This window comes from Eschscholzia californica, unplaced genomic scaffold (genome assembly GCF_041429995.1).
Source record: "Eschscholzia californica isolate CP2 unplaced genomic scaffold, dmEscCali1.0.p SCAF_2, whole genome shotgun sequence".
Lineage (NCBI taxonomy): Eukaryota > Viridiplantae > Streptophyta > Magnoliopsida > Ranunculales > Papaveraceae > Eschscholzia > Eschscholzia californica.
Genome location: NW_028238309.1, coordinates 19,668,123 through 19,693,038, shown reverse-complemented (window position 1 = coordinate 19,693,038; position 24,916 = coordinate 19,668,123). Strand labels below are relative to the sequence as shown.

The 24,916-nt window shown below is 35.4% G+C and overlaps 4 protein-coding genes, 2 long non-coding RNA genes and 1 other non-coding gene across 8 annotated transcripts; 4 read left to right on the top strand and 3 right to left on the bottom strand.

Annotated features, from left to right (window-relative positions):
• Window positions 1–4,975: 4,975 nt before the first annotated feature.
• On the bottom strand, window positions 4,976–5,899 carry LOC147556747 (uncharacterized). Its single transcript, XM_086658697.1, has one exon. It carries the CDS (start codon window positions 5,897–5,899, stop codon window positions 4,976–4,978), a length of 924 nt encoding a protein of 307 aa, XP_086514823.1.
• Window positions 5,900–9,303: 3,404 nt separating this feature from the next.
• Window positions 9,304–10,862, top strand: LOC147556746 (uncharacterized). 2 transcript variants are annotated; one of them, XR_015233550.1, is made up of 4 exons: window positions 9,304–9,487; window positions 10,339–10,456; window positions 10,606–10,664; window positions 10,768–10,862. It is a non-coding gene; the product is annotated as an uncharacterized LOC147556746 (long non-coding RNA). The 2 variants fall into 2 exon arrangements; XR_015233549.1 differs by lacking the exon at window positions 9,304–9,487 and having other exon boundaries at window positions 10,312–10,456.
• A 1,163-nt stretch (window positions 10,863–12,025) lies between these two features.
• LOC147556745 (uncharacterized) lies at window positions 12,026–13,845 on the top strand. Its single transcript, XM_086657678.1, has 5 exons — window positions 12,026–12,933; window positions 13,055–13,204; window positions 13,299–13,548; window positions 13,641–13,706; window positions 13,780–13,845. The coding sequence occupies exons 1-3, from the start codon at window positions 12,067–12,069 to the stop codon at window positions 13,455–13,457; spliced, it is 1,176 nt and encodes a 391-aa protein (XP_086513804.1). The 5' UTR covers window positions 12,026–12,066; the 3' UTR covers window positions 13,458–13,548; window positions 13,641–13,706; window positions 13,780–13,845.
• On the top strand, window positions 13,504–14,794 carry LOC147556744 (uncharacterized). Its single transcript, XM_086658696.1, has 7 exons — window positions 13,504–13,548; window positions 13,641–13,706; window positions 13,780–13,845; window positions 13,918–14,025; window positions 14,119–14,399; window positions 14,490–14,580; window positions 14,687–14,794. The coding sequence occupies exons 1-7, from the start codon at window positions 13,504–13,506 to the stop codon at window positions 14,792–14,794; spliced, it is 765 nt and encodes a 254-aa protein (XP_086514822.1).
• Window positions 14,795–17,425: 2,631 nt separating this feature from the next.
• On the top strand, window positions 17,426–19,126 carry LOC147556743 (uncharacterized). Its single transcript, XR_015235122.1, has 3 exons — window positions 17,426–18,214; window positions 18,394–18,516; window positions 19,025–19,126. It is a non-coding gene; the product is annotated as an uncharacterized LOC147556743 (long non-coding RNA).
• Window positions 19,127–20,909: 1,783 nt separating this feature from the next.
• TRNAG-GCC (transfer RNA glycine (anticodon GCC)) lies at window positions 20,910–20,980 on the bottom strand. The gene has a single exon. It is a non-coding gene; the product is annotated as a tRNA-Gly (tRNA).
• A 1,321-nt stretch (window positions 20,981–22,301) lies between these two features.
• LOC147556741 (putative F-box protein At1g32420) lies at window positions 22,302–24,107 on the bottom strand. Its single transcript, XM_086658695.1, has 2 exons — window positions 22,962–24,107; window positions 22,302–22,355 (listed from the first exon to the last, which is right to left on the bottom strand). The coding sequence occupies exons 1-2, from the start codon at window positions 24,105–24,107 to the stop codon at window positions 22,302–22,304; spliced, it is 1,200 nt and encodes a 399-aa protein (XP_086514821.1).
• Between the last annotated feature and the right edge of the window lie 809 nt (window positions 24,108–24,916).

Below are 24,916 nucleotides of genomic sequence, written 5' to 3'. Positions count from 1 at the left end.
AGTCCAAAGAAGGACCGAAATGCGTTTTAGGTCCAAATGTCAGGGACAGCTAAGAGTTTCCTGTTTTTCAAAAAATTTATACCTGTTTTGCCCCTCCGATGGAAACGCAAGTGTTTACTATTCGCCCTTGACGCGTTGTCAGCGTGATGGTGAGGGAGCATTTAATTCCCTGCCTAGATTTGACGTTAATTAAGTAATTTAAACCCTCAAATATCTCCAAATCTTTCTAAATATCTCTAAATCCCACGAATTTCTCTGGATCATTTTTTTCTCTCTAAAAACCGCTAGTTGTCCAGTTTTTAGATTCAAAATTTCAAATTTTTGGAGTAATTTTTGCCGAAAATTAAGCCACCCGCCCAGATTTTTGAAAGTTTCCATCTTTGTTCTTATTTTGCAGTAATCCCTCTCTTTTCTACTTCTTTCTCTCTCCAAATCCTTCTCAAAACATCTTGTTATCTCTCTATTTCTTTCAAATTTCAAATTTTTAGAGAAAATTTTTGCCGAAAAATCTTCTTCATCATTCTTATTTGGTTCTCATTTTATCTTCTTTATCTCTTTCAATCTCTAAAAACATTAAAGTTTTCTGTTCTTTCTCTCTCTAAAAGTTTTATGTTCTTATTTATCTTCTTCAATCTCGAAAAACAACAAAGTTTTTTGTTCTTTCTCTCTCTAAAAGTTTTATGTTCTTATTTATCTTCTTCATCTCTTTCAATCGATTTATTTATTTCGTCATCTCTTTCAATCTCTAAGAACATCAAAGTTTTATGTTATTGGTTTCTCTACCTTTTTTGAAAGAACTAAATCTGGAAAAGTTGGTGAAAAAAGTTCGAAATTAGTTCATGTACACTGAAAACCAGATGATTTCCTGAAAACTGGATGATTTTCTTGTACACGTAACAAAAGATGTCCAGTACACAGAACAATTCCCGGTACACAAAATTCTTTCCAGAAAACCAGATGATTTCCCTACAAACTGGATTATTAAAATTTGAGAGAAAACCTGATGATTTCCTGAAAACTGGGTGGTTTCCTGAAAACGGGATGATTTTCCTGTACACATAACCAAAAATGTCCAGTACACAGAACAATTCCCGGTACACAATTTTTTTTCTTCAGAAAACCAGATGATTTCCCTGAAAATTGGACAGTTAAAATTTGTGAGAAAACGAGATGATTTCCTTAAAACTCGATGGTTTGCTGTAAAGTGAATGGTTTTCCTGTACACATAACCAAAAATGTCCAAAACACAAAACAATTCTCGGTAAGCAAGAAAATTTTCTAGAACATAAATGTCTAATACATAACCAAAGAAAATTTCCCAAAACAAATATGAAAAGAAAATAGGAATTGGAGAGAGAAAAATTAGAAATTGGTTCAAAGTTGGAGAAAAAAATTCGAAATTGGTTAGAAATTGGTTAAAAATTGAGAGAAAATAGGAATTGGTTAAATAAATCTGGAAAGAGAATTAGAGAGAGAAAGTAAAATAGTAGAGAGAGAACCAGAAAAATCTCTTTTCTTTTGATTTCATCTTATTCTCTCTCTCTAAAAGATTGTTGAACCAGAAAACTCTTTCTCTAAAAGATTGTTGAACCAGAAAACTCTTTCTCTCTCTAATACGATGCTCAAAGATTGTCTAATACAGAAATATGTTTCTTGTACACAAATTTATTTCCTGTACACAAATCAATTTCCTGAAAATTTCTAAATAAATTTATTTTCTGTACACAAATTTACTCAGAATAAATATTTGTATCACCTGACAACATATTATGTGCAACGTAATATGAACATGGAAGTACATTTGGTATATGTATTATTTGAAAGTGCATTTCTGGTTGTACTAAAGGATTCTCCTCTAAACCCAACATTCTTTCATGTACCCAACTTTCTTCAATGTACACAACTTTGTTCCCTATACATAAATATGTTTCTTATACACAAATTTATTTCCTGTACACAAATCAATTTTCTAAACATTTCTTTTTTTATTTGAATTTGTCAGCGGGAATAAAGGGCCCGAACCCGAACAAAGAGGACTAGAAAAAACTAGAGAAAAAGCAATAAAACATCAAAAAGTCAAGAGAGAAACAAATAAACGAATAAACAATAAAGAATAGAGCAAATGTTGTCTTGCTAACTAGCTACGTCGTACTCTAATAACTCCTCTTTTGTCGTCATCTACAATCTTCTGAAGGTCAGCAGGTAGATTATGTGGTAACATCTCTATATATCCCGATACTGGCTTCATTTTCGATAGGTAATCTGCTGCTTGGTTGATTTCTCGGTAAACATGTTGAATAGAGCATTCGTCCATTTGCCTCCATAACTCCCATATTTCTCGGACTACACGGATAAGTTGCCAGGGAGGCTTCTTCCCCTCATAAGACAAAATCGTAACAGCAAGGGAGGAGTCCGTAGCGATCTTAACTCGTCTTTTACCAAATTTCGCCGCTAGCTTTAATCCTAAGCAAATTCCCTGCATCTCATGCATAATTACCGACCTCCTCTCTGACCATGCTGCTGCTGCTATTATAAGCTCACCTCGTGAGGTTCTCAAGATCGCACCATAACCTCCTGAGACTTCATCAAATGCCCCATCGGTATTGATTAGAATCTGATCCATACTAGGGCCTGCCCATTTACAAGTTTTCGATACTTGAATTGATAGTGGTACAGTCAGATTCCATCGTTCTAAGATCTGTTGAGCACCATCCAACCCATTCGGTTTACGTTTCCACGTCATTACCTTTATTTTGATGTCGCTGACTATTTGCCTGAATAGGATTTGTTCTGTTTTTTCCTTGCTATGAAAGACTCGGTTATTGCGTTCGATCCAAATGTGATAGAAGAAACCGTTAAATACCATGCTACCAAGTCGTCCTATAATGGAGTTGCCTTTGAAAGTGTTAACACACCATTCAATTTCGTCAGCCCAGCACCCTGTTGCATTTTTCCTAATACCCATTAACATTAGAAGATCTGTCCATACCTTAAGAGAATAATAGCATTGAAAAAAAAGGTGTTCATCGGACTCTTCAGCTACTTTACAAAGTGGACATACCTCATCTATATCCAGCCCCCATGATTTTAACTTTACTTTGGTCTTTAACCCTCGTTTCATGGCGATCCAGGTTATAAATGAATGTTTTGGTATCCCCTCCGGACACCAAACTAATTTTGACCAGGGAACTAGCTGCTTTTTTCGCCTTATAAAGTTGTATGTATCTCTAACCGTGTAGTCGCCCGTATTAGTTATCTTCCATACCACCGTATCCTTTTCAATCCCTCCCACCGCAACTTCATTTAGAGTATTAAAAACCTCCTCGAAAACATGCCCAATCTGGTCAGAGAACTCCCAACGACCCTCTAGTAAGAAGTCCGATACCAAGGCGTCTTCCCTCATATTGTAAACAAATCGACCATTAGCTTTGAAATAGTCGATAAGTGATCCCATAGGGTGCCAAACATCTCTCCAGAAAAAGGTTTTTGTGCCATCGTGTATCAAGTATTGAACCATACCTCTAGCCAGATCCCTACAACCAAGTATACGTCTCCAACACCACGAACAACTAGTAGGGACTTTCATGGTCCAGAAACTCTTTTTCCGAATCAGATTCTTCGTTACCCATCGGACCCATAAAGTATTCTTCTCACTGATTAAGTCCCATATGTGCCTAAGATTCATTGCTAGATTCATAGTTTCTATATCTCGGATACCAAGCCCTCCTTCACATTTTGGTAAGCAGACATCAAACCATTTCACCGCAGGCCTATTACTCCCCTCCTCGAGTCCTTTCCATAGGAATCTGTTGAATGTACGATTAATTTCTTTATAGACCCTCTTTGGGAGAACAAAGACCGAAGCCCAAAAAACTAACATGCTGCCTAAAACCGTCCGGATCAACAGTAGACGACCTGCATAAGATAGGAATCGTACTTTCCAAGACTGTATTCGAGTCTGAATTTGGTTTAATAACGGAATACAATCTTTGTAAGCTAGTCTGGATGCTAGTAGAGGTAGCCCCAGGTACCTGATCGGTAGGGTTCCCAGCTGGAACCCAAGTACTGCTCTAACCACCTCCTTCTGCTCCTCTGACATACCTGCGCAAAAGATTGAGCTCTTCCCCACATTTACTACAAGACCTGTTCCTTTTAATAAGTTGTTCACTACCTCTTTTAAGGCTTGAGCTGACCCTACATCTCCTCTCATAAAAACCATTAGGTCATCGGCGAAGCATAGGTGAGTTACTATCGGGTCTCTACATCGGGGATGCAATTTTAGGCTGCCTCATTGATGTTGCTTGTTTATCAGGACAGAGAACACTTCCATCACCATGACGAATAAATAAGGCGAAAGTGGGCAGCCTTGTCGTAGCCCCTTCTTTCCCTCAAAATACCCGTGCGAGCCACCGTTAACCATAATTGAGAAACGAGGAGTAGAAATACATTCTTCGATCCAACCAACAAATCTGTGTGGTAACCCGAACTTCTTGAGAAACTTAAAGAGAGCTAACCACCTGACTGTATCATATGCCTTCCGTAGATCTATTTTCACGGTGCACCTGTCAAGACCCTGGGCTTTACCGTAATCTCTGACAAGTTCATGAGCCAACATAATGTTATCTTGTATCAACCTTCCAGAGATGAATGCTGATTGATTTTCACTCACTAATGAAGATGCATACCTCTTTAGTCTGATTGCCAAAATTTTGGTAATACACTTATATATGACATTACAACATGAGATCGGTCTGAAATCATTCATTGTCGAAGGGTTAGATACTTTAGGAATTAAAGAGATTAAAGTAGAGTTTACCTCCCTTAAAAGTCTGCCTGATCTGAAGAAGCTTTGTATAGCTCGAGTGAAATCATCACCTACTATACGCCAAAGCGATTTAAAAAACATAGACGAAAAACCATCCGGACCCGGAGCTTTATCCGAACCAATAGATGAGAGTGCTGCTAAAATTTCATCTCAGGAAGGTATTCCATTGAGTTGCGATGCTGAATCAGGCTCAAGGATATTTGGAAACACAATTTCGGACAGTACATCATCTTCTTCTATATTCGGTGAATCAGTGCCAAGTAAACCTGTAAAGTATTCCACGAATTTAGTGGGTATAATCTCTGCATTTGTAATCTCGGACCCATCTGTGTCGAAAATCTTTGTTATATTATTTCGGGCTCTTCTCTCCTTTACCGAACAGTGGAAAAAATTCATGTTTTGGTCATCTAGAGTTAGCCATTTAACTCGACTTTGCTGTTTTGCCATAGAGCAATCGGTCGTCATCTTCGTTACATAGTCATGGACTGCAATTCTCTCAATCCTGCGTAAATCTGGATTCAATGGGTCTGCAAAAAGTTTGTTCTGCCGCTCATGCATGATCTCTCTAGCCGTCTCCACTTGACTGGTTCTATTAGTATGTCTTGTTCCTTTCCATTGAATAATCCGGTTCTTCACAGCTTTTAGTTTCGAAATGAGTTGAAACATCGGACTGCCCTCCACTTGAATCAACCAAGCTGAACTAACCATGTCTAGAAACCCCGGCTCCTCCAACCAGTAATTATAGAATTTAAACGGTCGTCGTCCCGAAGATTTAAAAACCTCAAGCGATACTACCATAGGAGTATGCTCAGACCAGCCTGGTGCTAGAAACTCGGCTTGAACACCTGGAAATAGGTCTAATAGATTGACATTCATAAGAACTCTGTCAATTTTAGATAGTATATTCCGGGATCCCTCTTGTGAATTCGACCAAGTAAAGTGAAACCCCGTGTACGGACAGTCCAAAAGATGGGCATTTTGAATACATTCATTGAAATCAGAATAGTTACTAGGTCGAACCGCATCACCTCCAATTTTGTCTTCTGCGGAAAGAATAGAATTATAATCTCCCATTAGTACCCACGGTTGGTCGTAGGTTATAGCCAATTCCTCAATGTCTGCCCATAAGAGAGACCGCCCTGCTGAAAAAGTTAGTCCATACACAATGGCCAACATGAAAATTTTGTTGTTCTATTCAACTCTAGCAGCTATAAGTTGAGTCGAGTTATGTACCTGCTGAACCTTAACAATGTTCGGATCCCATGTGAGCCATATACGACCTCCACCCTCATTACTATAATTATCTAAGTAAGACCAAAAGGGATTTATACTATATTGTATCCTGCTACAATTTCTTTGAAGTACTTTTGTTTCCACAATACCACACATGCTCAATTTTCTTACCCGAATTAGATTCCGTACCTCCATGATCTTCCTATCATCATTCAACCCTCGCACATTCCAGCAACCCACATTAACCATCTATAAATCTTGATGGTTTTCGGCCTTTTGATTTCCTCTCCTCGGTAGTCCGAACACCGAAAGGGTTACTTCTTGGAGTTTTCAGATTCGCGTTTCTAGGGGATCTTGATACCCGAGGGGTAGCTCTAATAGTTCCATCATGAATATTCTCCGGGTTATGCTCTTCACCTGAATCACTCTCACTTGTAGTGTCCACCATTCTGCTAGAGATGTCCTGTTTGGTGCTCGGTTTTTCCTTATAAGGTATCATTTTTGAAGTTTCAAAGTTCTTCTTTCCCTCCAAGGTCATGGTCTGAACACATTGCCTCTTTGCTGAAGATTCAGTCGAGTGGTGGGATTCCCTATCCTTAGATCCCAGGGAGTCATCAACACGCTTTGTAGGAGACTTTCCTTTCTTCCTAGTAACAACGGACCAGTCCCCTCGATAATTCAGTTCTTCAGTGGAGTCAGCACCAAAGCCTGTTTGAGTTATTTGTAGTGGTTCGGTGGTTGTTATTTGAAGTTCACTATTTTGTTTACTCGCTATCGAGTTAAGTTCAGCAGGTTGTCTCCTAAGTAATTCTACCTCTCCAAACTTGGGTGGACCTTGACTTTGCTCTCTACTAGCCGCAACTTCTTGTGCCACTTGGACTGACCTGTTACCCCCGTCGATAACCATCTCTGTTCCCATGTCTCGATCCCCATCACCAGCATTTGCATATGAAGAACCTACATTCTGCTGTCCTGGTGTCTCTGAGAGATTTTCACAAATAGTTGATGTGCAATTTCTAGCATTATGCCCAAAGCCTTTACAAACAGCACATTTGGTTGGTTTCCAAAGATATTCAACTCTAATAAGAATTTCCTTTGTACCATTGATTCGTATAGGGATTGAAGAAACTAATTCTTGATCTTTACTTACCTCAATGCACACCCTTGCATAGCTCAACCGTGATTGTGATTCTGTGTACTGGTCCATCGATAACAATTGCCCTAGAAAACTAGCAATGAGGGAGATTCCTTTCTTATTCCAGAGAATCAATGGCACATCATGGAGATTGACCCAAATTGGAATCGATTTCAATTCTGATATCTCCTGCTCAATGAATAATTTCCAAGGTCGCACTAAGAACAATCGATTTTTGATAAAAACTGGTGGACTTAGAAGAATCCTAGCTCTGTCTTCTTCCAGAGATAACTCAATAATATATGCCCCTTTCCCATGAATGGTCAATTTCAATTCTCCTTTAGGTTGCCAGATTCGAATTAAAGCATTGCGAACTATAGTGTAAGGAACCCTATCCCCCACAAAAGCTCCTACCAGCAGGGTCTCACACCTTCTCTGTTCCTCTTTGAAATTCTGGAGATCAACCTCCATGAACCTCTCACCAGCAGAAAACGATGGCTCTGTGTATTCATAAGTTTTCGTTGTTGATGAAGTATCCGATTTAAACAATGCCGCCCAGTTAGGTTTATCACCTTGCCCAATCCGAGTCGTGTTTGTATGGAGGGAGACTCCCCCCTCATCTGATTCCATGGCTCCTCTCTCTCTCTCTCTCTCTCTCTCTCTCTCTCTTCTATATACTTTATCTTGAAGAAATGTTGTGAAACTCTAACAGAAGAAAACAGGAGGTTACATCAAACCAGATTCTTAGTAGTTAGTTCTAGTCAATTTGGCAATTTTTCATTGTTGTAACATTCATTTTGATATATTTTCTAAACATTTCTGATTGTACTAGGAGCAGTTAGAATGTAATACAAGTATATTACACATAAATGATTGTAGTATTAAATTTTCTGTACACAAATCTATTTCCTAGAAATTTCTTATGTATTGCAAATTAAAAAAAAAATTACATTTGGTATACATATTATTCAAGAAAAGAGTTGAATTTTCCGGCACTACCAGTAAGCTATCATCTTGTGAGACCTGTAAAAATTACAAACCACTCACATAAGAAAGAATTGAATTTTCTGGCAATCATCTTTGTGTTTCATAAAGAAAACTTAACTACGGTAACCATTCAGTGTACACGAAATCAACTGGTTTACTGCAACTATTTTGTTGTACCAGTACACAGTTAAATTTTCTGCGAATTCTTCTTTGTATAATATACAACTTTATAAAAAAAAACTACAAACCACTCACGTAAGAAGAGTTGAATTTTTTGGAAATTATTTGTGTCTTACATACAGAATACTCAATGATGGTAACCATCAGTGTTCAGGAAATCATCTGGTTTACTGCACCTATTTTGTTGTATCGGTGCACAGTTAAATTTCCTACGAATTCCTCTGTGTATAATATCTTACTTTATAAAAAAAAGATTACAAACCACTCACATAAGAAAGAGTTTAATTTTTTAGGAAATCTTCTGTGTCTTACATACAAAATAGTTTATGAAACATAAAATAATTAAAGTTTTTAGTTACATACCTTTTTTCTAGGGCTCATTCTTCAACTTACTTGTTCTTCAAGAATAGTTTTCGATCTGAGGGTATTTGGTTGGTCCAAATTGGGATCTGACACAGAGGACCTCCTTAAAAAATTTTCCGACTTTGGATTGGGCCCTTATTTTGGGCCTTACACCCATTCCCTCCCGTTCAATTCTTGAGAAGAAAAAATTTGAAAGGGAACAACTTCCTAAATTCGGAGAAGAACCTGAAAATTACTCTCATATTCGAAAAGAAAGAAAACATCTTAGACTCATTCTCGTTGTTGACTGCTTCCTTGCAAATTTTTTTTTTGTGCATTTTATAAAAAATTCCCTTGATTGCTAAAAAGAACTTGGGTTTCTGGTTGGTGTAGGGAATTATTCATTTGCTTGTAGGGGTATAAATGTAACAAATTTATTTTAGATTTAATAACTCAAAATTGAAAAACAAACATGTTAATTGGGAATTTTGGTCAAATGACCTTTGACTGGGTCAAATTTGTTAAAATGACCCTCATTTTGAAGTATTGGTCAAATGACCTTATTTTAGCCTTAAACTTCCGTATTTGCCCCTCACTATAAAAGATTGTCTAAATAATCTAGACTATCTAATTTCCCCAAAATCAGAGTTTACTCTCTCTCTCTCTAGTCGACCGGAAAAGTGAAGCAACGGGACTCTCTCATCTTTCTCATTCTCGGGCAATCTCTTTGAATCGAACTCTCTCTCTCACGCAACACTCTCAATCGATCACTCTCTTTGATTCAGGTATTCCTCTATCTCTCTTAAAAATTGGGAACCCTAACCCCCAAATTTAAATCCTAAAACCCTAGATTTTTTTGGAGCAAGCTCTAATAGGGTGTTAATGGAGGCTTCTAGGGCAAAATTTGATCTTCATCTCTCACATATTGTACGCAAACATCCCTGACACCGAATTTGACAAATTATTGTACCTTATACCAAACGAGTCAAGTGAGTCACAATACGGAGTTAAGAACGAGTTTGTGTTTAAGTAACTCGTCAAGTTAGTATCAACCCCTCGTTCAGTTCCAACTATGCTTTCCACTTCTTCTTCAATCCAACTACCAAATTTCTCTGAATATAATGATGGAACTGAATTGTTGAATGATTGATTTTTATTGTTTGTGGGCTGTTTGATTTTATGGGATTTTTATTGTTTGTGGGCTGTTTGATTTTATTGTTTGATTTTATGGGATTCTCTCAACTATGCTTTCTACTATAGAAGAAGTTGTTTGTGGGTGTTAATGGAGGCTTCTAGGGTAAAATTTGAATTGTTTGTATGTATCACTACTTTTATACCGTTTCTAGGGCAAAACCATAAACACATGAATCAGTATAATTTATACTTAGAGGATATACAAATCACTGTGATGGGATTCTTTAGTTTGGGTTATGAGTCCGACTATGGTGTTTGTATGTATCGCTATTTCACACATTTACCCAAGAACTAAATTAGGTTCTCTAACTAAACTTCCTCGATTTTGCTTGCTCTTTTGGTGTTAAACCTCTATTATAAGAGTCCGATTATGTGCTTTATATTTGATTGATGAGTTTGGTTTTATTAGGTGTTTGTTAAGTGTGTTATTGTTGTCATATAGGTTCCAGGAAGATTAAATATAGTATTGGAGTATTGTAAAGGTGGAGATCTTTCTAAGTATATTCAACGTCACGAAAGAGTTCCAGAAGCAACTGCCAAGCAATTTATGCAACAACTAGGTATGTTAACGATGTGCCAATGCATCAGGAGATGCCTATTTGGTTTCTTCTTTTTGTTGTCATTGACTTATTTCTTATCTTATAGGTTTGTCTTAAATCTTAAATGATATCTATGTATTGAGATTGTATATGGTCTCTTTTTTCAACAGCTACTGGACTACAAATCCTCCGACAAAACAATCTTATACATCGGGATCTAAAGCCACAGGTTTGTTCTCATTTCTCTCAAGGGACTCTCTTTGTAGTTTGTAAACACTGCTATTTGACATGGTGACAAAATATGATTCTGATATTTAACATTTTCTGCACAGAATCTCCTCCTTTCGTGAAACGACAATCACTACGTACTGAAAATAGGGGATTTCGGCTTTGCAAGGCTAGATCGCAAGATAAATATCATTTTACATGATTTATAAATTTAGTATGACATCTTAAGAACCCTTGAGAGAAAAGAACTGAGTACAAAGTAGGAATGTGAAAGGATGACTGTCGAACCGGGAAAAACACTTTTGGGTGTGTAACATTTCTGAACATAACAAGGATGAAAAAGAAAAAGAGAGTTAGAGAATATGATTTTTTCCCTCAATGTCAATACTAGAAAGAAAGACAACTTGATTAGAAATGGAAGTGAATTACGAGGATGTCAAATCCTTTGGCTTCAGTGTGCTCTGTACTCTCATCCTTCGTAAGAGTTTTAACTTCATACAGAGAGTGTAGATACTAGCCTAAACTCTACATTGTCATTGACTTCAATTAACAGAATTATGAAAAAGAAAAAGAGAGTTAGAGACGGCTGAAATGCAAGGTTTATCTTGTATTTCTTGTATGTTTCTACACTAAATACTGTCCGTCCTGTCACTGTCTAAATAGGTCTGATGATTTATTTCTTAAACTGTGCTATGTTTGGGTTGATATAGTTTGCCTGTTTTCTTATTTGGGGTGCTTGATTGACTCTGAGTTGCACATTTGTAGTTCATTAATATAAATTATTTTCTTTGTTAAAGACGGACTTCTTTTTGAAACTTTGAATCGAAAGAACAGAAACTTTGATTTCTAACCATGAAGGGAAAATCCTACTGTTCTGTATCTCAGAGTCAATGAACTACGAATGTGCAACTCAGAGTCAATCAAGCACCCCAACTAAGAAAACAGGCAAACTATATCAACCCAAACATTCCACAGTTTAAGAAATAAATCATCAGACCTATTTCGGGCAAGTGCATAATATCATAGGCGAAGGATTAATTTATCTCCATATAGATCTGAAATAGACTGAAAATCACTTGCTAGCTATGGGGTTTACTCGGTTTAGAAAAGGGAGGTATTCTGAAAGAGACTTGGGTGTTGTATGTTTGTCTTGCATTCTTCAAATCAGACTCGTCTTTATCTGGATAGCTGGATACAAACATTCATTATATATTGTTGTTATTGTATTATCTTAAGTAACTCATATAAATACATAAAGCTATATGGTCTGATCTTAAGCAAAGTGTGTATAATGTTCATAGTTGTTCTTAAGAAAAGTGTGGATAACTCCCATTGAGATTGCTGAATTATGAAATTGTGTTATATATGCTTCTTCACATGTTTATTATATTGTTCACTTAGACATGTTTCTTCATAGGAATCTATTGTGTTTGAATGCACATCAATATCTGATTGTAAAATGGTGTTTGTTTAAATTTTGTTTGGGTAAGTTATATTTAGTACTAAAATTGGAGGTTGACAATATGATTTCTTATTTGTTATGCAGGATGACACGTAACCTACCATTAAAGACTAAAGAAGCACCTCGTGCGAAAGTGACATGCATTTCAAGGATCGAGGATATGATTTATGTTAAAGATAACTTGAAAAATGATAGACAAAAGCAAATGTTTAAAGAAAGTTGTTTTGGACATCTTTTAGATGTAAATGACCTTAAGTTTTGTTATGTACTTGTGCATAACATGTTGCTGCGTGAAACTAAATCATCGGATATGGATGATGGTTCGATGAAGTTTTTCGTGGGTAAGAAGGAATTGAAGTTTTCAGTTGTTGACTTCTCTGAGATTATGGGGTTGAAATATGAGAAAGTAGATGAAGAAGACACGCTTGTAGAAGACATGGAGGAAGATCTTGACGAGGTATCATTGAGAGAGAAATACTTTTCAGAAGAGTCAAGCATCAACAAGGAAGTCTTAAAGAGATGTATTGAAGACTGTGAAGTTGATGTAGATAAGGTTAAGCTTTGTTTATTGTTGTGTCTAGACTATTTTTTGTTAGGTAAAGATGCTCGTAGGACGAGTGTGGATACAGAACATATAGAGTTGGTGGATAATATAGAGAAATTCAATAAATTTCCATGGGGTCCTAAGGTTTTCCAACGCACTTTATCTTGCCTGAAGAAGGCATTGCCTCGTGCAATGGAATCAAAGAAAGAGAAGAAGGAAAATGGAATAACTTATTATTTGAGTGGCTGCCCATTTGGATTTCTGGTAATGTTATTTGATTTTATTTTCTAACTTTTATTAGTTTTACACAATGAGTTCAAATCAAATAAGTTTTTAAAATTAAAGAATAGCTTTGTGAAATTGTCTTTGTTCTAATTGATTGCAGGTTTGGGCATACGAATGCCTACCCACAGTTGCAGAAGAATGCGCAAACCGAAAAGCTGGAGGGAATGGCGATCCTCCCATCGTTAAGTGGAAATCCAAATGCAAACCTGCCACTTTTGAATCATTAAGGAAAAAATTTGTAGATCCAAATGTAAGATGTTTGTCTCAAATCCTCTTATAATTCACGTATTCTTTGTAACCCTATAATTACTTATACTAACATGTTCATCTTCCAATGATTTTAGGTGGAAGTGACACCTTATAGTAGAGAAGGTGGAGAAGATAGAGAAGATACTTCAGAGTTAGAGAGGCCACAAAGCGAAACCGAGCTACTTAAGAAAGAGATTTTTGACCTTAGAGAAGATCTTCGTCGACGTGACGAGATAATAAAAAATTGGGAATAAAAAAAAAATATGTGTTTGTGGTGGATTACAGAGATCTGAAGAAGATATGGAAGAGAAATCACAGAAGCTTATGTCCGAAATGGATAGAAAGGTACTTAATTAGTAGTAGTTTCCTTTTTTTGTTTGAACTATATTTAGATTACATCATACAAGGTATTTATACAATAAAATTGCTTACCGTAGGATGATGTAGAAGACACCAATGCAGAGGAGAACCTCTCAGAGTTCCATGACCGTTTGTCTCTGGAGGTAACGTTATTTGGTAGTGTAGTTGCATAACTATTTCATTATATTGAGGAGTTTGCATATCGGTTTATTGCAGGAGACTCTAGGCGATAATGATGTAGATGATCGTCTTGATCAAATGGAAAATGAATGCTCTACAAAGGTAATATATATGTGTGTATTAGTATTTGTAATCATTTGAACAAAGAAGGTATTTATTGAACAAAATTTGTAGGGTGCGACAGATGTGGTGGGAGATGATGTTGATGGAGTGAAGAAATTTCCTTTGTCTGAGATGAGAGAAGGTCAATCCGGCCCCCAATTGCAAAAAGATTTGATGGAGGTAATAAAATTTATGCAACGCTAAAAGTTTATGTTTTGAGACTATTATAATTGGTTCTTTTTGATTCCTCTACCTAATTTATTTATATTTTAGGATGCGACCGAAGGGTCATTAGACACGATATATAGCGTGTTTAGTGAGGTGTTTAAGGTAGATGAAGATGCAAATGGTGTTAACGATGCTCGAGTGAAGGAAGTAGACGATTTATTAAAAAAGTATCCGTCTGTAGCCCTAAGACCTCCCAGAGAATGCATTCAAACTAATAAATCACCTTACGTAGGGATGAAAAGGAAAAAATGTAACGTTCGTGAAACATTTGACGTCAACGATACTATTAGATTTATGTCGTGGGTAAATGCATGGAAGAAGCACCAGTAAGTACCTATTTTAGAATTTACTATAATATGTATTTTCTCTTTATAATTATAATAGCTATATATCTGACTCATGAGTACCTTTGACAGAACAAACCTACTTATAAATGTTGGCATTGCAACCGTAGAAGGTAAATGGTTTAAAGAGCTACGGATGCAGAACCATTGGTTGACATGCGAGGTATAGGACTATTGGAGTTATGTTTTTGTTTATATTTATACAATTTGTAGTCTAATTTAATGAGAGAGTGAAAGACTTGATTATCACTATCATTCATATGTTGCAGCAAATCGATGTTGGGTTGCATTACTACCGTACAAGAAGAAACTGTGACCCTTCAAGATTCGGGTTGGATTGGACAACGACCGACTGCTTCTTTTTTGTAAGTTTGTGATTATTATGTATTACGAAGTGTTTGTATCTTGTGTGTCATCTTTTATAACCCTTTGTTTCATTCCTTTTGTCAATCTCTTGTATCCTAGATTTCAGTCTCGTTAGGGACTAAGTGTTAATGCTTAGAACTTTTTATTTAGTTTAGCAGTATTGCTGGTAACTTTATAGTTCTTTGTGTGCCCCTTTCGTGTTTTGGTTATCTTCATTGCTACTCTTAGTAGTTTGGTTATAAATATGATCTAATATTCATGACTAATATTGTGTTTTCTCCTCTTTTTGTCGAAGCAACTACTACAAACTCGTCACGAGAAACCCCGTTTTCGGAAAGATCCATTGTCGGGCGAAGAAGACAGATGTTTGAAATATTTGAATGGAGAACTTCCACTAGCAAGCAAATCATGGAAGATGCTGAACCAAATATATTTCCCGGTTAATTGTAAAGGTGTTCATTGGGTCCTAGGTGTTGTTCACCTTAAAGAAAGAAAGATCGTAATGTACGACTCAAATCGTGGAGAGAGACGATGGCAGACCAGGGGTATGAGTTTTTTAAAGTCTATGTTGCCATTTTTAATGAAAATGTTGGAGGACAACGAAGAAGAAAAGAAAACCGTGAAGAAGAATCCATGGGCAGTCGAACACGCTGATTTTGTCCCGCAACAAAAAAACTCGTAATGTTTATCTCACAAATTGATATTATTATAAATGATATTAGGCCACTTAACAACTGTATTATTACTAATTATGAATGTCATATTTGTACCACAGGGATGACTGCGGACTTTATTTACTCAAGATACTCGATTGTCTAACATCTGGAGAAAATAAGGTACAAATAAGGTACAAATAAACTAAAATATATTATTATAAAAAAAATTAAATAAAAGACATAAATAAATGTATAACTTGAAAACGCTGATAATTGAAGAAAATATAATCAAAGTTAATAAAAAAAATGTTAATAGATTGAAAAAGCAAATAACTTAAGTTTACTTTTCATGTACAAGTAAATTTAAGTTCGACAAATTTGAAACTTGTGTCTCATTATCCAACTTATTTTACTCAAAGCCTAATTATTTTTATTTATATTACAAATCTTATATCTTTTATTATTATTATTTTTATTAATTTATATATAATGTTGTATTTGTTTATTTATTTTTAATGTTTTATTAACCATTATATATTTCATTAAATTTTTTATACCAAAAAACATATATCTAACTGACATACTATTATAAAGTAATACTTGAAACTCTAATTTGTGTAACTTAATATTGTCTGGTGCTTTAGGTGACTGATCTCTAGTTATTGATATCCGTACAAAATTAGACCACATCATTTGATTTTAAACTAATTTATATCTTTCTTTAATTTTGAAGTTTTTAAGATTGATAATGGCTATTAAGATAGGCATGTTTATAACTTAATAATGTCGGGCGTTTTAGGTGACTGATCTCTAGTTAGTAATTTGATATCTTTACAAAATCAAAACAAATAGTTTGAGTTTAAAGTAATTTATCTTCGTTTTTTTTTTTATTCTGCAGCTTCTAAGATTGATAATGGTTATTAAGATATGCATATTTGTATAACAGTTGTAAACTCTTTGGATGGGCTGAAAAATGAGCCAGTAGAACAATTTGGAGGTAAAATGTTAACTCTTTTCTCATTTTAGTAGTTGACTTGAGAGCTCAAGTTAAATGTTGTTGTCAATTATTTAAATTTAAAAATACAAGTGAAAGACGCTACATTTATATGAAACTTGATGATTAAATTTTAATAATAAATACGAGTTGTCTCGATTAAGTGCAGTTGTAATCGGTAAGTTTATATTTATATGTACCAAATTTCCTTATGAATTTATGTATAATGTTTTTGTTTATTTATTTTCAATGTTTTATTAATTATCATTGGCATACTAAGAAAATTGTTCCGATAAATAATTGTTTACTCTTTATTTGAGGTTAACTTTTTCTTAAACCTTAGTCCAATTGTTTGTTATTATGAGTAATCTATTATATAAAACGCAAAAGTTTTTGCTGACTGGGAAAAACTGAAACACAAATCCGGCCGTCTGTTGCGATTTTGATAGGTTTCTGACCTTTAGATCTATTACCCACCTTGATTTATTGACCTACTCAAAGAAGAAAGTGACTAAACTCTTTAATGTGGTCGGTTATCTTTCCTGGCTCCTTATCCCTCTTTCCCTTCCCGCGTTACAACTCTCCAGACGTTCCAACATTGATGAAGAAATTGATGACCTCATGTTACAAAATTGGATGAAGAAATTTATGGAATTCCTTATCTTCTTATCTTCTCCTTCACTCTTCTTCCATTTCTTCATCAATTTGTTTTCTTTGATTTTAGGGTTTTGTTCCTTTCTTTTTAAAGGTTCCCTTTTCAGGTTAAGGTGTTTTGATGAATCATGGCAGAGGATTACCAAATCGAAATGGTGTTGTAGGGATCATGTTCATTGGTTCATTGTTACAGTGAGTGATCTTGTAACTACCTAAACCAAATCGAAATGGTTTTATTTTCATGGTGGATGGGTTATTCATCAATTTCTTTTCAAATTCTTTTCAATTTCTTTGATTTAGGGTTTTCTTCCTTTCTTTTTAATGGGTTTCTTTTCAGGTGTTTTGATGAAGCCTGGCAGAGTGATCTTGTAAGTACCTAAACCAAATTGAAATGGTTTTATTTTCAATACTTATATATGGTGGATGAGTTCTTCTAAAACGCAAGTCTTGTAAGTACAATACACCTAATTTGATCGAAAGGGTTTTATTTTCAATACTAATATATGGTGGATGAGTTCTTCTAAAATGAAAGTCTTGTAAATACAATATACCTAATTTGATCTTGAATAGACCAAGATCCTTCGATGATAAGTATTGAAAATAAATTACAGGTTATCAACCTCTTGGTTTAGGGATTTAGAGATTTGTTCGTGTTGGTTGGTAGTTCGATTCAGGTTTAGGGATCTAGGGCTTTGTTCGTTTGTTTTTAATGGTTTTCTAATGATTTAGGGATTTGTTCCATTTGGTTGGTAGTTCGATTTAGGTTTAGAGAAATTTTGCCACTCAAATTGCCCGGGAAACGCGAAAAAATCTGAAAATTTCGGCCAGAAGTGATTTGATCTGACTGCATCCCCATCACTCTCTCTCCCACGCCTTTACTCCAGCAAAAACCTCTACCAAACCGTTCCCTCTTCCAAAATTTCTTTAATCAAACCACCGTTCCCTCTACCAAAATATCGTTCCCTCTCTCAAAAATCACCCGTCATTAAAGAACAGAAGTCGTAAAATCAACCCTCTTTCACCTGATTTCAGTTAAAAAACAAAACCACAATCCTTATTTATTGAAGAAGGGAGTTGCAAGAAGGAAACCCTAATTCCAACTGTGAAGTTTTTTGAAGAAATCAAAGGTAGGTTTTCTCTCTCTCTGTCTATCCTTATATCATGAACATAAGTTCTTGTTTATTTTCTCTGGTAATTTTTCTTTCAAAAAAGCCCTAATGTTCTAATTTTTCTCTCTCTATCTATCTCTATATCATGAACAACTAAGAGATTTCGTTACTGTGTGATATTACATTGTTTTGGACAGATGGTAAAGCCTACTACATCAAAAAAATCAAGTAAGAAAGTAACGATTGATGAACCTAGGTCTAGCAGATCGAAAACTGTTCTTGAAGAACAAGTAAGTCGAGGAATGAGCCCTAGAAAAAAGGTATATAACTAAAAACTTTAATTATTTTATGTTTCATAAACTATTTTGTATGTAAGACACTGAAGATTTCCTAAAAAATTAAACTCTTTCTTATGTGAGTGGTTTGTAATCTTTTGTTTATAAAGTAAGATATTATACACAGAGGAATTCATAGGAAATTTAACTGTGCACCGGTACAACAAAATAGGTGCAGTAAACCAGATGATTTCCTGAACACTGGATGGTTACCATCATTAAGTATTCAGTATGTAAGACACGGATAATTTCCAAAAAATTCAACTCTTTCTTACGTGAGTGGTTTGTAGTTTTTTTTATAAAGTTGTATATTACACAAAGAGGAATTCGCAGAAAATTTTACTGTGTACTGGTACAACAAAATAGTTGCAGTAAACCAGTTGATTTCTTGTACACTGAATGGTTACCGTAGTTAAGTTTTCTTTATGAAACACAAAGATGATCGCCAGAAAATTCAACTCTTTCTTATGTGAGTGGTTTGTAATTTTTATAGGTCTCACGAGATGATAGCTTACTGGTGGTGCCGGAAAATTCAACTCTTTTCTTGAATAATATGTATACCAAATGTAATTTTTTTTAATTTGCAATATATAAGAAATTTCTAGGAAATAGATTTGTGTACAGAAAATTTGATACTACAATCATTTATGTGTAATATACTTGTATTACATTCTAACTGCGCCTAGTACAATCAGAAATGTTTAGAAAATTGATTTGTGTACATGAAATAAATTTGTGTATAAGAAACATATTTGTGTACAGGGAACAAAGTTGTGTACATTGAAGAAAGTTGGGTACATGAAAGAATGGTGGGTTTAGAGGAGAATCCATATTTTCGAGATTTATTCATATCCATAATGATTCTTCAAAATTAGTCTAGACCTTTATTTATTTTAATAAATCTTTAACTACAACTTAAATTAGTGTATCGTGTTACTATTTCATCTCTACGAATTTGAATAAATAATACTAGGTCACTATGGTGTCTTGTCATGCACTTCACATAGTTAGGCGACTAGACAACACTTTGGATGACTCGGGATTAACCGATTTAGACGTTTGTTTGATTAAGTATGATCTCCGGATATACGTAGTACTTAGAAACATCTACTTTAGGAGTCGAATATTGATTGTACCTCGACACATTAAATCGGTCCTCACGTAGTTGTAGGTTTATCATCACGGATTCCCGAATTTCAACACCTCTCTCACTTATTTGTTGTCTCCCGACTCTTTTTCCTCCGACTCTCCTCTCGAATCTCTCTCGCTCATTTACTTTGATTATTGAGTTTAGTTTTACTTGTTCTATTCTCTTATTGCTCATTCGATCAAAACCCCTCATATATCTTTGTTCCTTTCCTTTTTAGTCTAAGTTTTTTATTGATACCTAGACCGGTGGATAAGACCCTTCGTTATCCGAATCACCTTCCTATCCTTAGATCGATCCCGGCTTTGTCGGATTACTACTTGATACCTCCACTTGGGTGAGCAACCTTTTCGGGTGCATCACTAACTTTCATGTGACAATCTCGTAAAAAAAACTTTCACGTGACAAACCTTCTATGATTCCTTCCAAAACCATGGTTGTATGATTTTTACGATAATAGATATTTAATTTCGAACTTCCTTGATGGAATTCGAATCCAAATGAGTACTTTTGCAGGAGGTTCTTTTTTTGATCCATTAAGTGATCATTCGTATAAACCCTAAGTTGATCCGACAAACCTTAAAAATTTGTTTAAAAATGTTAAATATGTGGTCATCCAACTCAAAACCAATTGGCTATGAGTGAGGAGGACCTATACTTTATATTTTTGGTTGCTAGGTACCCATTCTTCCATGTGGGACTATTCTCACACGCCCCCTCACTTGTGGCGTTCTTTGAGCCTAACACGTGTGTTTTTTTCTTTAAGGGTGACGTGGAACACGTGTGGCTTTTAAGCCTATCACGTGTGGGCCTAGTTCTGATACCATGTTAAGTTTGTGGCCATCCAACTCAAAACCAATTGGCTATGAGTGGAGAGTACCTATACTTTATATTCTTGGTGGCTACCCATTCTTCCATGTGGGACTATTCTCACAGAAAAAAACTTAATCAAAAATTCAGAAACTCCTAAGAAAAAAAAACACAAGATTCAATATGCTTAATCTAATTAGCAAAATGAACAACAACAACAAATTAAGCAAGATCAACAACCAATTAATAGTAGCAATTCTTCAAGCACACGCCCCATGGATTAACATTTACAACCGTTCATTATAAATATAATTAGTCTTACTCACACAAATTCCTAAAGCACTTGGAACTTGAGCATCAATTTTCAGGGGACTCTGTCTCAGAAACGTAAAAAATTTCCTACAGAAAAAATGGTTCAAAATGCACCAGCCGGGAATCGAACCCGGGTATGTACCGTGGCAGGGTACTATTCTACCACTAGACCACTGGTGCGAGTTATTTTTATATTTTCGGTATCTCCATCTGTTTATTGAATAACTTGATCAGCATATATGTATTTGAACAGACTTTCCTCGTAAGAAAGGACTTCTTTTTTTTTGTTGAAAGTCGTAAGAAAGGACTTGTTCAACGAAAAAAAATAGAGGGAAGGAAGTACTTGTTATCTACAGACGCACGATTTGTGCACTAGATTTCTCATTGACTCCTTCAAATTTACAAACAACTCGGTATGCCATTTTTTGGTCGAATAAGAAAATTTTCCCGGAAAAACATATCAAAGAGTGGAAAACTAAAAATGTTCGCAACCACACCCTCTATTTTATGTCATCGATATAGTCGTCACTCAACGAAACTCGCTGGAGTCTCATCTTCTCTCTCTTTCTTCTCTCTTTCGCCTCCCTATCTCTCACACACTCTCTCTTCTCTCTGTCTTCTCTTCTCTCTGTCTCTGACGAAGGGGATGAGCCCCTTCACCGGAGATACAGAGAGAAGAAATAAAGAGAGAGGAAAAAAAAGGGAAGATAAGAGAGGAAGATGTGTTGTCGGAGATGGTAAAGGTGTCGCCGGAATTTATCGTGGAGATCGCCGGAGTTGATGGTGGTAGTGGGTAAGGAATAATAGGGAAGAAGCTGAAAAGTATAAAAGTTTTGGTGTTTGGAGGAAACAAAAAGTTCCAAATTTATTTTGTTTCCACCCAAATTTTTTCACCCGAAAAATTTCTTTATTTCTCCCTAACACCGACCATCTTCTTTTTGGATATAGACAACTATACTTATTACAAGACATTGATATATCATCAATGATAAGCTGGATAACCGCATAATTAAACCCTTAAAGGCCAACCTAAAGAGCCTAAAACACAATAAATCTTGGATTTACACTTCCACGAGATCAAACTTAGAACCTCCGTATTGCGGAGTGAGTTTCCATCCAATCCGCCAAGAGGTGGTGAAGCCAGTATACCATCAATAACAGGCAAACTGGAATTTCAGTTCGAGATGCAATTTCTAAACTCAAATCCATTTTGGGTATTGGATTATCATGTGCATCCGAAAATTTATTAAAAAACTCTATCATCCAATAAGTTTGATCTAAAACAACTACTTTCAAAAAATTTAAAGAAAAAAAAGATAGCAAAGAAGTATAATACATGATAACTAATATATTTTCGAAGATGGCAAAATCCCAAGTAAATACAAATGATCAAGGATTTTCGCTATATATACCTTGACAAAGAAAAAAAGAAAACTAGATATGTTTTGTCTACAGATTATTCTAAAATAGTCCCATATTAAAAAACTATATTTCTAACACATCACCAAAAATCTCCCACATTAGAGAATTCTACATCTGTTATTTTCCCCATTACCTGTTATAACAACATTCAACTTTTAACGATTTAAAATTTAAGCATAACAAAGAAGTATAGTACATGAAAACGAATATTAAAATTTTTAGTAAATACAAATGACGGAGTATTTTCAATATATAAAGTTAACCCTAACTTCAAGAGAGAAGAACTGCATGTATATATCAACCCATGACATCCACTACTACTCATATTTTCTCCTTGTTTTATAAGAAAAACTAACCCAAAGTAGCATAAATATAAATTAAAACAAGCTTACCTTACTTTTCATAAGGACGGAATGAAGTTTGATCCATTGGCTACACTATGCTAGAAGAGAGCTTTGTCATCGTTAACCGGTAGAAGGTTCTCCGAGAAAGTAGTAACAAAACTTCTGTTGCATAAATGTGGAATCGTTGAGGGGATTCCGTTTAATTCAAACTCTCTCCAACTACCCTTCTTCCAATTGTAAGAATAAAAAGACACACATTTCTTCTTCCCCACTTTTTTATCACAGTCCCATCCCTCGTATAATGTAATGATTATCTCGTCATCTGTCCCTACAAACTTACAAAACCTAACAAAACAACTCTCCCCCAAATTAAAAGGCAATGTGATACTACTCGCCTTCCTCCATCTACCATTGTTATTGCTTGAAAAACTACTACCACTAACAATAGGCGTTTCATTGATCTCTTCCTCCATCTTGTAATCATCATCTTCATATATATACATCTTGAACATACAATGGTTCATTCTAACTAACATAGCTAAACGCCCACTCACTTCTAATAAATTAACAAGATCAAAACAGTGTTCAGGTGGAGTTTGATCAAGGATGAAACGAGATACTGTGACTTTTCTGAACTTTTCTCTTCCTATATCAAATGCCACTAGGAATACTGGACAATATTCACGACTAGAGATTGCGTGATTAAGGTCAGAACCGCTCCAATAAATAACACCATTCGCATAAACAGAATCCTCCCCTAAATGATAAGGGACCTCTGGGATCTCTTCGATCCGCCTCCATCTATTATCACCAGCACTACCTTGATGCCCTACCGTCAATACATCACAAATCAAGTATTGGCGTAAAAAATCTTCAGAATAAACATTCCATGCACATACCAATTTGTGTTCATTAGTGATAGGATCAAAACCAAGTTGGTATTTGGGCTTTGTATCGGGAACACGCATCCTCCAGAAAGGTATCACATCACTTTCTTTTTCTTTAGGGTACAATGATGAATCAAACCATGGTGATAATTCTCGAGTACTGATATTGTATATACGAACAGCCCACTTGTAATATGACTGAATCTGACATATCAAACCATTTACAGGGTTCGAAATGCAATTGTACTTGGTCGAATCCACCTCCCTTACTGTGTCAACTAAAGCGTCTCCTTTGTCATCACTAAACAACATTAAATCAGCTGTAATGTATGACTCCTTATCATGCCCTTTGTCCCACAAGGAGAAGATTTTAGGGCGCTCATCTTGCTCTTTTTGCGTCCTAGGTATAAGATTGATGATAAACAGACGACGAAGGCGTGAACGATCAAGAAGGTATGAATGAATAAAGTTTTGATCTTTTCGAATTAAAGAACACCATCTCTTGGAAACAGCCTTAAAACGAACAAGGGTTTTCACCGGGAGTCTGGTAAGTATCTCAAATATCAACCAATCAACATCATAACTTGATGATGAAACAAGATCAATAAGATTAAATTTCTTCAAAAGAACATCCTCAATCTGTGTCGGAATCATTCTTCAACCTTTCCTATCCAATTATATATTATATATATAATAAAATTGAAATTCAACAACCAATAATATTAAATAACACTAGTTAGAAGAAGATGAATAGGTACGGCGAGAGACTGTGAAGGATGGATGATCCAACAACTTCAACAGATGAGATGAGAGATAGAGAGGGGTTCTGGTTTGTATGGAGTTGAATACATTCCCAACAAATACATTCAGTGGTGCTGGTGGTGGGGTGGAGAAAGGTTGAAGAGGAATTATATTAGTATTTTCAACATAATTAGTATAATAAATTCACGATCTTTAGGGTCTTCTTCGTGATCTTTAAGATCTTCTTCGTGATCTTTAAGGTATTCTTCGTGATCTTTAGAATCCTTAATTTGTGATATTTTTATTTTATTTTTGCAACCTTATACTCATTTTTCTTCATATTGTCTTTATTTTCAGAGATTCATATTATAATTTGCTTTAGTAAATCCATTTGTGAGTGAGTCAAAAACATCAAAACCGATTGTATTCTAATAGAGATGATAGAGAGAGATGATGTAATGAGAGTGTAATAATGGTGTAAAGGGAGTGTAACTCGGCTTAAGTAGTGAGTGCCCATATAGAGGGTTATTTTCGTCTTTTTAAGCTGAAGAAAAAGTTTGTTATAACAAACTTTCCCTCCAACTCTTTCTCTCTCTACTCGAGCTATATAAGCCTGAATGTATTGATCTTTGATCATAATAAGAAATACAACTTCTAAACTCAATCTCTCTTTCTCTTTCTCTTTCTCTCTCAAAGCTCTCGAAAACTCACATGGTATCAGA